This window comes from Eurytemora carolleeae, unplaced genomic scaffold (genome assembly GCF_000591075.1).
Source record: "Eurytemora carolleeae unplaced genomic scaffold, Eaff_2.0 scaffold179, whole genome shotgun sequence".
NCBI lineage: Eukaryota > Metazoa > Arthropoda > Copepoda > Calanoida > Temoridae > Eurytemora > Eurytemora carolleeae.
This window is the reverse complement of record NW_019396088.1, coordinates 330,391-343,001: the sequence shown is the minus strand read 5'-3', so window position 1 is coordinate 343,001 and position 12,611 is coordinate 330,391. Positions and strand designations below refer to the sequence as shown.

The 12,611-nt window shown below is 31.0% G+C and overlaps 3 protein-coding genes across 4 annotated transcripts in view; 1 reads left to right on the top strand and 2 right to left on the bottom strand.

Moving 5' to 3' along the window:
- LOC111718348 (phosphatidylinositol 4-phosphate 3-kinase C2 domain-containing subunit alpha) overlaps positions 1-10,207 on the bottom strand; it is a 42,157-nt gene extending 31,950 nt beyond the window's left edge. Inside the window, exons 1-2 of one of the 2 annotated variants that reach the window (XM_023493914.1) lie at positions 10,081-10,207; positions 9,329-9,355 (exon numbers count right to left, since the gene is read on the bottom strand). In XM_023493914.1, coding sequence (XP_023349682.1) covers positions 9,329-9,355; positions 10,081-10,179 — 126 coding nt within the window. In that variant the 5' untranslated portion in view covers positions 10,180-10,207. The remainder of the gene's footprint in view (positions 1-9,328; positions 9,356-10,080) is intronic. The other variant, XM_023493915.1, reaches the window with a different exon arrangement.
- On the top strand, positions 3,244-8,700 carry LOC111718349 (histone-lysine N-methyltransferase SETD7). Its single transcript, XM_023493916.1, has 9 exons — positions 3,244-3,348; positions 3,860-3,982; positions 4,310-4,469; positions 5,915-6,024; positions 6,716-6,831; positions 7,015-7,081; positions 7,307-7,426; positions 7,956-8,091; positions 8,549-8,700. The coding sequence occupies exons 1-9, from the start codon at positions 3,293-3,295 to the stop codon at positions 8,666-8,668; spliced, it is 1,008 nt and encodes a 335-aa protein (XP_023349684.1). The 5' UTR covers positions 3,244-3,292; the 3' UTR covers positions 8,669-8,700.
- A 1,600-nt stretch (positions 10,208-11,807) lies between the features above and the next one.
- Positions 11,808-12,611, bottom strand: part of LOC111718347 (phosphatidylinositol 4-phosphate 3-kinase C2 domain-containing subunit beta) — a 21,444-nt gene continuing 20,640 nt past the window's right edge. The window contains exon 28 of the mRNA XM_023493913.1: positions 11,808-11,941. Within this exon, the coding sequence (XP_023349681.1) occupies positions 11,823-11,941 (119 nt within the window). The 3' untranslated portion in view covers positions 11,808-11,822. The remainder of the gene's footprint in view (positions 11,942-12,611) is intronic.

The following is a 12,611-nucleotide window of genomic DNA, read 5'->3' as shown; positions in this document are numbered from 1 at the left end:
CCCACCGATTCTCTTGCCCATTTTTTAAATATATATTCAACTCAAATAAAATTGATTAACCTTCCATTTAAAGAATGGAATGTCCTTAAAAGCTTTATATTATCAAATTTAAACTATATTTCCATGCTTTTTTTCAATTATTGTTTCCCTATAAAAGTGAAGTGCGCATCAGAATTGAACACTTTTCAAACTATTAATACAACGATATCTTCCACATTATTGATTAGGTTGTTATGAATACTCCCCCCCTTCTCCCCCCAGACGTGAATGCATCTTGCCTATATTAAGGTCCCGTAACTGCCTTTACTAGTATATTCCTATTTTTACTATTTGAGATTACTAGTTATTCTACTTCAAGATATCCTTGACCATGTATTAGGACTGCGCAGTGTCACAACCATAGAATAATAATAAATAGACAGAATTTATTCTGCTTAGTAAACTGTACCGAATGCATGCACGAAAAGTTCACTACAATATAAATCAAATCAAATCATATCATATCAGGCGTTTAGGGACATTATACTTTCAAAACGTTTATAGATTCCTTTTAATGATTAACCTAATAACTTGTTGTCAACTCTTTTTCTTAAATAATCTATGATTACACAGTAGCAAGGGTATAGAATAGATTCCTTTTAATGATTAAGCTAATAACTTGTTGTCAACTCTTTTTCTTAAATAATCTATGATTACACAGTAGCAAGGGTATAGAATAGATTCCTTTTAATGATTAAACAAATAACTTGTTGTCAACTCTTTTCCTTAAATAATCTATGATTTCACAGTAGCAAGGGTATAGAATAGATTCCTTTTAATGATTAAGCTAATAACTTGTTGTCAACTCTTTTTCTTAAATAATCTATGATTTCACAATAGCAAGGGTATAGATGCATTTTCCTGAATGGTCCATAAAATATATCTTTATTCAGGCCCAACTTCGATAGGTTGAGAGAGACTGTTTTTATTAAAGGACTTTTTAGAACAAATGTTTCTAGGCAAAAACAGAAACAGAAATGATGACATGACTAAATTAATCAAACAAACNCAAATGATGGATTAGAATACCTAAAAAGTATGGGCCTGTAAAGACGACTTTAAATTTCTAATTTTTTTTAATTCGACCTTCATAATTCTTCCTATCCTGGGTTAATATGATGAGGGGGTCCTTAAAAAATTTTGGCCGTTTTTACGTTTGTTACACACACACACACACAAACAAACAGGACAAGTCAAATTTATGAATCTACATTCTAGATTGTAAGAAGGAATTTTCTGGTATAAATTCCAGTCTTGTGCTTGAAAAACTAGTTTAAAACTGCACTTTACTGGCTCAATGTTCAATCTAAAGCATATTTATGTCATTGTAAGATAAAGCTAGGATTTGAGAAGAGGAAACCAAATAAGAAAAAAACCCTGCAGTAGTGCAGATTATATCCTAATCCAGAAATTATCCAGAAGTAAAGTATACATCAGAAAGCTCCCATATCTTTGGTTATAAAATCGGCAAACTGCTATGAGAAATCTAAAACCTTATTTCTTAATCAGAGCTGGGAACTTTTGAATGGTGGATATCGGGATTAATGCTTGATCCACTCTTTTTCTTAATCTCGAGATTAAATAAAGCTTGTTCTTCTCTTGTTATTAATCTCCAGATTAATTAAAATATCAGGATTAAGGATATCACATTCTAAAGTTCTCAGCTCAGTCCACATTCAAAAAGATTTTATTTTTCAAAAGGGGTACGCACAATTTCTTATATCCAGGCTTTATTCATGAACACAGGATTACAAACCTTGCCTAGGGCGGTAAACTAGTAAATGATTAAGATTTATGGTAGAATAGGAGAAATAGAGAGGAAACAGGGCATTGTTGGTCAGAAATGCGTAAACTATTCATTGCACCTCATTGCGTATTGTTCACGTACGCATAAAATTACAATATCTTATTTTGAAAATGTAATATATTTACTTGTAAATAAATAAATAGAAGTGAAGAACATTTTTTCATTCTTTCATGAGGCTACACAAATAAACCATTAAATTTATTGTGTCTTGAATTCATTCGACATTTTTGCCACATAACAAAACCTGACGGGTGGAGGGGGGGGTATGGTTGAGGGCGTAATCTGTATTGACAAATTTGCTCAAATATGGTAAATGACTCTCAAAACTATCAAACATTGCAGGCTTTTGTCACTTTGATCTGCCAATCATAAGCCAGGCAATTCATCCCTCAATCTCAGATGCAATAATTTTCTAAATGATCAATTTGATGAGAGTGGATGACTACAGATTTTGGGTAAATTGGTGGGTGTGAATTAGCACAATATTAACTATATATGTGACCTCCATAGGAAACAAAATAATTCATTAATGGCTGATGTGTTTGATAAACTAATAATAAATATCTTTATAAATATACTAGAGCTTGGGAAACCAGCTTGTCTATAACAGTCAACTTACTCAACACAGAAATTCTAAACTTATTAAAAAACATTCCAGGGGTTCCACCCAGTTTCCTTTTCAAAATCCAAGGGGTTCATGAGTTTTGATCCAACATAAAAAGACCGTAGGGAAATGTATATAGATTTCAAATTTAGCATGTAAATTGATTTGATTAAACNCCCCTTCCGCACTATTAACTATCGCAACCCAAGGGTACTCCAGCTAGTTTAACACTATCTCTGCAATTTATCTACAGGATTCGATACAGCTGAAATTAAACGGATTACAGACGTAAACTCTCACTGCAAATTCGCTCTAAATGTCAGTTTTGAGGAATATATCTTTCAAATCTCAGGAATTATATAATATTAACTGACAAACTGGAAACTTTTAATGGACGAAAGTAATTAATCCCACAAAACATGACGAAACAAGACGAATTAAATGTCGTCTTTGATTTTTGAAAACATTTTCCGCATTTATTTGTAAACCTTAGTTTAGAAATAAAATTCATTAATAAATGATCACAAAATACCCGACATTTACAAAATATGGTCCGCCTCTTTTTTAATATTACAGGAGATATGAAGAATTTCGTTCAGATTTCGAGAATTTTCTTTTTTATATGATAAAATCAAAACTGACATGTTTCGTGGGTCACCCGTAGATACGTTTTAACCAATAAAAGAATAGTCCTTGCAATGAAAGATTTCTCAAATCAAACCCATTCCACCCTTCCCTTTAAAAGTTTCTACTCCAGGGACTCCAGGTCATTTTGCATTTCAAAATTGACTTTGTGATATTTTTCAGATATGATGGTTAAAGAATGATTAGTAAGAAGGGAAATGATCAGTTCACTAATTATAAATTTATTAAGTCTCCACGTACTCCATGGACAAAGGAAGGATACAATTAAACCCATATTGTGATCGCGGTTCTATACAAAATCAAATTAAATCAAAAGAGATTTAGAGACGTCCCTCAAACCTCAAAATTTGTCTTCATTGAAAGTTTCAATAGTGTTAAATGGACAAGCATTTTTCAATTTTTATATTTCTTCAAGGGGGGTACTGTGTCTGTAGCCTGTATAGTGTATAGGCGTAAATTCAAGTAAACCTTTATCCAAAGATTTACAACGGTGTTAGGTATTTTCCCAAGGGCGACTTCCTAGGTGACAAATTCCTAAGCTTCAAGTTCCCAAAGCTGTTAAGTCTGAGGCACCAGAGGCTGCAATGAGTTCCGCGCAAAGCGGCTAGAACAGGGTAGAGGGCCGAGCGCTGCGTCTAGGACAGACTTTGGAAGTCACCGCTTGGGAAATTAAGAGAGGGAAAAGGGATATGGGAAATTGCCCAAGCTCTTATTTTTGTTTCCGCTTCTTGTGTTAAAATGGTATTATATCGTATTAAACACAGGACAGATGAGTGTTATGCAGGAGATATTGCCACGAGGGAGCTGAGGAAGTGGGCACTCACTGAGGATATCAATGTTAAAACTTATAATATTAAGTTCTATGAGACAGATCTAACTCTGATCAGGTGAACTATTTAATTGGCAGAATTTTTTTCCACATAACTAGGCTTTGTGCTCTTCGTTTACCTTTTCCTGTAACAATTTTAACTGTTTTAGCTTTCAATCCCGTTGCTCTTCAAGCTGCCATATTATTTTGTGTAATTCGCGCATTTTGAAAAAAGATAAATTTTTTCATCTTTAGCCATCCACAAACCTTTCCTGGGTTCAAATAAAATGCGACAAAAATGTGTGACCTATGGAATTTGCCGTATTGACGTTGATAGAATACAAACAAACAGGCAGACAAATGTAATGGAAATAAAGGCACCATCTGGACATATTGTACTGTACAGGGAAGAGGAAGGACCCTCCTGGTATCTAGCTGGAGGTGGATGGCAGGGTGCATACTATTATGAGTCTGGAGCACCAGGGGAATCAAGAGCTGGAGCTTATCTCTACCCTGACTACTCAACTGCAGTAGTTGGACTCTGGATGGACCATCTACTCCTTCAGGTAGATTTAGCCAAAACATAAATATCAAATATAAGAGCTTAATTAATGACATCAGTATTTAGATCCCAATGTGGATATAAAAAAACGATTTAAAAATTGTCACTCAATTCCAAGGTGTATTTGGAAACCCTGTAAATCCATAAGATTGTATGAGAGTTCTGTGTGTTTTATACATTACTAGCTGAAGGGCCCACTAGCATATGTCACCCATTGGCTACCTATAAGTGTACACAAAAAATGTCAGCCCATTTGGTCCAGCCGTTCGGCCGGCCAGAGGAAACTATATACAAATGTCTTGTTTTATTATATATATAAGCAATAAGTGCAACAAATTCGCCCAGAAAAATATAGAAGGAAGATCTATCCTTAATTAAAAAAAAAGGAAAAAAAATCTCAAAAGGGGATTTTGTTCATATATTTTTCAAGCCGTTGGTTAGCAGTTAGTTAAAATTGTCAACGGTATGTTACATTCTTTCTTGTAACATCATTAAGGATCTCAATATTATTAACAGTGTTAAGAGACAATGTTAGAAATGGAACTAGTCTTAAATGATTAATTAATGTTTTGGTTTTACTGGTTTTACTGGTTAATTTTGTTAACTTTAACAATGAAAAAAATTAACAGGGATTGCTGTTGGTTAACAGGAACTTTTTAAACATGCTGTTTATTAGCGGGAACTTAACTAAATTGCCATTTGTTAATGGAACTATGCCCAGCCCTAGTTTTTACCAAGTCAGCTGACATCAAGAAGAGAAAATGGCTAAAAGTCATGTCCTTTTAGATTAGTTTTTAACACATTGAAGTACTTCTTTGGATTCTTTTTTTGTGAGTGGTAATTATATTTAAATATTAAAATTTTGAAGACATTTTCTCTTTCTAAAACTGTAAAATAAGCCTGAAAAGTGTTGAAGCCAGGCCATTACGGAAAGATTTTGTCTATATCTAAAATATTAATGCAATTTGACTTGTTCGTTACAATGATGTGAGAAAAGTCACATGTTAAGTTGTGGCAAAATTTATATATCAATTTTATTTCTTTAATTACTTTGTTATAACACCTTTAAAAATAAAAAAAATAAAATTGAGTGTTAAGTTCTGGCATAATTTAGACATTAATTCTTTAAGTAACCTTAACAATTGCATATCAATATAGAACGTGACCAAAATGTCTGTAACTTATATGAGGGTTATACAATATTTAAACAGCATTAGATAAAATTCAATTATTCAAGGATTAATTGAAAAAATTAAAAATTAAAATTTTAGACAATTAATTTTGATTACAATGGAAAAACCTTTTTACTGTGAAAAAAAAACTAGGAATGTATTCTATTCTCTTCTTAATGACAAAAAAATGATTTTATAAAACAAATAGTTTTTAATTCTAAACATTGAAAAATTGAATTCTCTTTAAAAAAACTAAGATAAATATTTTGAATTAAAGGGAAAGGCAACAAAGTTGGGAGAAGCTTGTAGGTCTGGAGCAACCTGGATTCTCAAATTTGCAGATTTAGAGGGACCTATACTTAAATACTCCCCACCATCACACTACAGGTAAACAACCAGAGCTGAAAACTTTAGAATGAGATATCCTTAATCCCAATTACTTAATCTGAGTATCCAATGTTGAGAGCTTTAAATAAGGAGGTTGAAATGAGTGGAGATAATTTGTAAACCTAAATTAATTTTCTACAGCAAACAATTTAAAGATTAATTTTAGATTTAGAAATTAATGAAACTGGACAAAGCTGAAAACTTTAGAATGGTGGATATTGAGATTAATGCTTGATCCTCTCTTTTTCTTAATATCGAGACTAACCTAATCTTGTACTTGTATTCGGAAAAGTGTATAAAATTCAACCAATCAGAGTTGCGTATATGAAGCCGATAAACTTGAAATTTTGTGCGCCATAGAAGATAATATACAGAAACCAGAGGGATTGATTTTTCTCTACTATATCCAAGAAAGAATGGTTTAAGAAGAAGATCAAAAATGTGTCGATAGTTTAATAATTTTAAGTTATCCTTCTTCTATAAACTGCCATAGATATATGTTTTTTTTATTCATAAAAGATACGAACTTAGAGTAGCTCATTTATGGAATGTAAACAGAAAAATGCTCTTTTTTCCTGATCCTTTTCTCCATTTCTAGATCTATGTTTGAAGGTTTCTGTGATGTATCATTGACATAACTTTTTAATTAAAAAGTCATTTTAAATCTGTTAAATAATTTAATCTCCTCCAGTTTGGGTATAAATGAACTGCAGCAGGATCCATATGAGGTGAAAACTGTAGAAGTTAAACAGAGTAGGATTGAAGGAGCAGAAGAAGGACTGTTTACAAAAAGAGATGTAGTTTCAGGTAAATCAATTGATCAATCAAATGAGGATTAGGCCTATATTTTACCTAACTATTTAGGTGCTTGTTAGTGAGCCATTTTTATTCATGTAGATCATAGAAACAAGTACACCCACTTAAATCTGAAGTCAAGTCATATTCTTGATTTTTAAAAATAATTTTTCTAATTATTGTGTTTTATTTCAGGCGAGGTTTTGGCATTTTATAGTGGATATATTATTAACTGTGATAGCTCTCTAAGAGCACTTGACAGGTTAGATTTTTTTTTTAAAAGATCTTTATTAAATCATTATCTGCAAAAATATTCTTTTGACTTAAGGAAACCCTATGCCCTAACTATTTTTTCTCCTTTAAATAATTGATCACACTTCAGCATTGAATTAATTTCAAATTAATAAAAATTTTAGACAAACACAAGAAATCCAAATTTAATATATTATGTTTTTTTTATTTAAATACATCAGAAAATTTATTTAAGGCGGTATCTGAGTGATGATGAAGAGCATTTAAGAAACATGTACAACATAGCATTAGATCTGGAGGAGGGAGAACATCTTTGTATTGACCTTCCACCAGACCTGGGGAATGATGTGCAAAGGTCAAATTTTAGAACTATGTCTCATTTTACCAACTGGGCTCTTCGATTTTAATTTTTAAGTATTTCTCTATCTGCGGCATTTCCTCTTCTTAAATATTCAAAGAATAACAACAAAAATTTAGCTTTAAACGATTTTGAAAAATCGATATTTCTTTTAATTCTGACCATCCTTACTCCCTTGGGTCATGTGAATTGCTTAAAAAATTTTAGGCTCCTTTCGGACGTTTAATGTTTACAAACAGACAGACAGCAAAGTATATATAGAGATGTTTTTTTTTTAAGATGTGTTTAAATTTATAATCCAGAAATTCTTTATATTAAATAAAGAAATGCATATTTTATATCTAAATTAATTAAATATTTTTTGAAGCTTTTGAGTGTACAATGAAATCATTCTCGCCAATGATAATTTTTTTTTAGTAAATTCATTCACATTCAAGAAAAGACATTTTCACAAGAAAATAAATGTTCACTTAGCCTTCGATTACCCAATAACTTTCAAAAATTTGATAAAAATTTTTTTTTTTAGGTATAACGCAACCTTGGGCCACAAGGTAAACCATAGTTTTAAACCTTCATCAGAGTTTGTTCTATTTGCTGTCCATCCCATCCTAGGAACTATTATGTCATTGGTTGCTCTACAGGACATACCAGCAAACCAGGAGGTTAGTTTCAATTTTATTATTGGGAGGATCGATAAAAAGTGGGACAGATTTAAAGAACGTTTTTTAAATGTTATGGTTAACACATCACCAACATTCACTTAAAACATACATTATGAAACTTATTTAAGTTGACATTTAGCTATGACAACAAATACAACTGTACATAATATAATAGGAAACCTAAATGTAAATGACAGCGAACTATAGATAAAACTGTACATAATATAATAGGAAACCTATGTTTAGATGACAGATGACTATGGATAAAATTGTACATAATATAATTGAGAACCTATGTTTAGATGACATGTAACTAAAGATAAAACTGCACATAATAATAGGAAACCTATGTTTAGATGACAGCTGACTATGGATAAAACTGTACATAATATAATTGAGAACCTATGTTTAGATGAAGATAAAACTGTACATAATATAATAGGAAACCTATGTTTAGTTGACGGTTAACTATGGATACAACTGTACAACGGATCCAGATCAACCAGACTGGTTTAAAACACAATGGAACAATTTCTACAGAGAAGAAGACCAATTACATGACCATCAAGAGTTGTAACCGTTTAAATAATAAATAAATTTACATAAATATTTTGTGTTTATAAAAAAATTTAGATAAAAAATAAACCAAATATGCTGAGAATTGAGTGGTACTTTTTTATCTCTATCCTATATTTCTGAAAAAGAGGTTTATTTCAAATGGATTTATCAATAGCTGTGCTGCGATGACAATAATATCTGCCAAATAAGAACTGGGGTTCAAAGCATTGTTCAAATTTTTATGTACAATTTTTTTAACAAAAAATCCCTAATTTGCAAATGGACACATTTTCATTTCACTGTTTCTTTCCCAAACTTCAATTTTTAGGACACTTAAGTAATGCTAAACTCCTAAACTTCAAGTTTGTTTGGTTGACCAAAAATATTAAAGAACCCCCCCTCCCCCTCTTCTTGTCTGATACTATAATTAAAGGTTTGAACGTTAAATAAACTAAATAAAATTGGTGAAAGAATTAGAATATTTTTAATTTTTTGTATTGGTTTAGAGGTCGACCAATTTTTAACAGGCAAATAATTTGAAATAAAATGTAAATAATTTTTTTTTAGAAAATTGACAGACAATGCAAACTTATAAATATGTAATATAAAATGTTAAATTCAAATAAACATGAATGCTGTAGAAATCTATTCATGCNGAATTCATGCAAAGAATACAAACCTGAATATAAAATCCTAACTGTAAGGCCTGTTATACAGAAAACAGATGTTAAAAATAAGTTTGGGAGATATAGAAAAAAATTGAGAATTTTAAATGCTTTTCGCGAGAATTTCCCAATTTTTTTAAAATATACCTCTCGACATTTACGTAATAATTTAGATTTTATGGTTTTAATCAATAGACTCTACAAATCTGTTATAAAATATTTTAAATATTCTATTTTCCACAAGTTTGCTTTCATCAAATTGTGAAAAATGTTAAATTAGCTAAAGATTTAGGCCTAATCGAAGCAACATAATTAATGGGACCGTCATTAAGATTTCAAGTGATAGAATTTACAGAGAAACATGTCCGATTCACAAGGACAACCTTAAATCTCTATCTAATAAATAATGTGAAAGAAGCTGTTTTCTAGCTTAAGAAATGTTTAGTTCTGATAATTCCTACACTTATTTCCTGCCGCAAAAATTAACATAATTTTTTGAAGAGAACCCCAATTGAAACTGAAAAACACAAGATATCTAATTTATACTTGATCAGGCAACATATGTAAGGGTACCCTTGTGAATCGGACGGGTCCCTGCATAAATGGAGAGTTTATTAAAACCACGACTAAATTTTTCTTAATGCTTATATTTTCAGTCAGTCCCAACATGTTGGTTTGTGTATGATAGGAAGACAAGCCTCTTTCATGCATGTAATGAAAAATGAATCAAATAAGATGACTGACCCCATTTTAAAATTGTTCCTACCTGTGGACTGACCCCTGGAAGACACTGGGTGAGATGCCAGTAAAGACTGTGGGTCAGCATAGGTGAACTTAAACATCTACTGATCAGAAACCTGAACATTATTGGACTTGAGACAAAATTTCAAGTTTTGAAAAGTAAGATTTGAATTTATTTGGATTCAAATCCGAAAAAAACGCCACATCAGGATCAGACTTCCTACTTTTACACATTAATCTTCAATCTAGCTACAAAATTAGACTAGAAGAAGGCCTTTTAGCTTGTTATGAAATGTTAATTTACTCTTCTCTGAAATCTAAGTTAGATTATTTTACTGAATGGTTCAGAAAAGTAATTTTTATACTGTTAGTTTTCAAAGCAATGATTTTGTGGGAAATTAATTAATGAAATGCTGAATTAGATTTAACAAAAATTCAAAAGTTTCGTTTTGTTTATCCTTCAATATTACATTGAGTTAGTTAAATCTGTAATTATAGATGCTATTTGGCAAGTTTTACTGATAAAATGCTGTAAGACTTTTTTGGGGTGGCCATGGCCATCTTTAAAAACTCTAATACATGGATGGACATTTATTTTACCCTGATATTACAATAAAATAGAGCACTGTCCCTAAAATAATGTTAAAATATTGAATTTAAGAGTTATTTGACTAAATATGATTTAAATAGAATTAGTTTAAGTTTTTCTAGAAAACTTCTAAATATATCTACACTACAGAAAATTCTATTGTAGGAGTAATAAATACGTCAACTACTGCAGAACAAAATTACACGGAACAAATTGATGAAGTACTGTCCCAATATTAATTAGTCAATAAATCAATTTATTAGGATTGTTCTAATTTTAATTTTATTTTCACGCAGAATTTAGCTTGTAGAGAGAAACGTTACATTCAAAATCTAATCCATTCTTGACCTTTGCTTTTAAGTGTAAGTTGACGACATTTTAGTGACCCTCCGATACGAAGTGGTATCTTTAAAACCTTTGTCTAATCAAAAATAATGAAGTTATCTATGTTTTTTTTTTCATACATAAATTGATAAAATGTGGTTCTTTACACATGAAGATGAAAATGAGAGAAATCAGAACTTTAACCCTTTTCCTGCTGGGAGGGGGATTTTTTACATAACTCAAAAAGTTCCTAGAAAGTGAAAATGAATATGTTTTGAAATAATTTCTTTTTTAAATAATTTCTTTAGCTTTCGTCTAATAAAGACAAGAAAGAAGAAACTTGAAACTTTTCTTATTTTGTTTAGCCCCAAGAAGTTGTGAACTTTTCAGCTTACAATTTCATTAAAAAATTCATGAAGTTGTTTTACTTTAAATGAAAACATTATCTGTTATGACTTTTAAAAACAAATTTATTTTCCCCAGCCATTCCGATCAAATTTATGTAGTGACATGCAGTGAAAAAAAACTTTTGAAAATAATTTGTTTCCGTTTTTTTAACACTTTGATCCATAGTGCGACGGTACACTTTTAAGTTTTGTGTGATCAAGAATATTAGATATCCCTTATCCATGTTTTAGTTTCTTTAGACAGTTTTATTTTTATTTGAGGGTTCTCTGTGAATGTGACTTGCGCATTCCTTGCTTATAAGAAGCACTAAGAATTTAACACTTTTTTGAGTTATCTTCCACATTTTTGATACGATTAAGGTTACAAGGATACCATTGAAAATCTTCACAGGAGAATCACTTGAAATTACGCTTAAATTCCCTTTAAGCTGCTTTCACCGCCACTTTTTAAACTGATTGATTGGTTTGATTCTGTTTCCTGTCTGTGGTCTCCTCCTCCAACCATTCTACAGCTCGTCTTCGTACTTCAGAGTCAGGGAATATTGGTAAGAACAGCTGTAAGGTGTCTGCAATATAAATTCATGGATGATAAATAGACAAAAGAACAAATGAACAGATGAATAGATGAACAGATGATTAAATGAACAAATAAACAGGTGAATTAATACTATATAAACAAGAAAGTGAATGAAAAACTTAACAAATAAACAAAAGAAAAGTGGTTAAATTAACAATAAAAAACCAAATAAATGAAACATAGTGAACAGCTGCACAAATGCAGAGTAGACTACATGAACAAATGAATAAATAAACAAGTAAATAAGTGAACCAATAACCAAAAACCCAATAAACATAAGTCAAATACACAAAAAAAAACCAGATTAACAGATAAATAGATGAACAGACGAACATATACACAGACGAATAGATGAACAGACGAACATATACACAGACGAATAGATGAACAAACTAACAGATGAGTTCAGACAAGCACTTGAAAAAAAATGAGAAAAGAAAAAAAGATAGAAAAACAGACATTCAAACCAAAAGATGCATGAATGATGTAAGAAAAATTAATAAATGAAACAGCATGCTTGGTAGGATAAATAAATGAAAAGAATGCTTGGTAGGATGAATAAATGAAAAAGAATGCTTGGTAGGATGAATAAATGAAAAGGAATGCTTGGTAGGATGAATAAATGAAAAAGAATGCTTGGTAGGATGAATAAATGAAAA

Bases quoted from the DNA above. Each gene is read 5' to 3' on its own strand.
- LOC111718349 (XM_023493916.1), top strand. From the start codon at position 3,293: ATGATCAGTTCACTAATTATAAATTTATTAAGTCTCCACGTACTCCAT. The intron at 4,470-5,914 runs GTAGATTTAGCC...TTTGAATTAAAG, and splicing joins TGGACCATCTACTCCTTCAG to GGAAAGGCAACAAAGTTGGG. The intron at 7,082-7,306 runs GTTAGATTTTTT...AATTTATTTAAG, and splicing joins TCTCTAAGAGCACTTGACAG to GCGGTATCTGAGTGATGATG.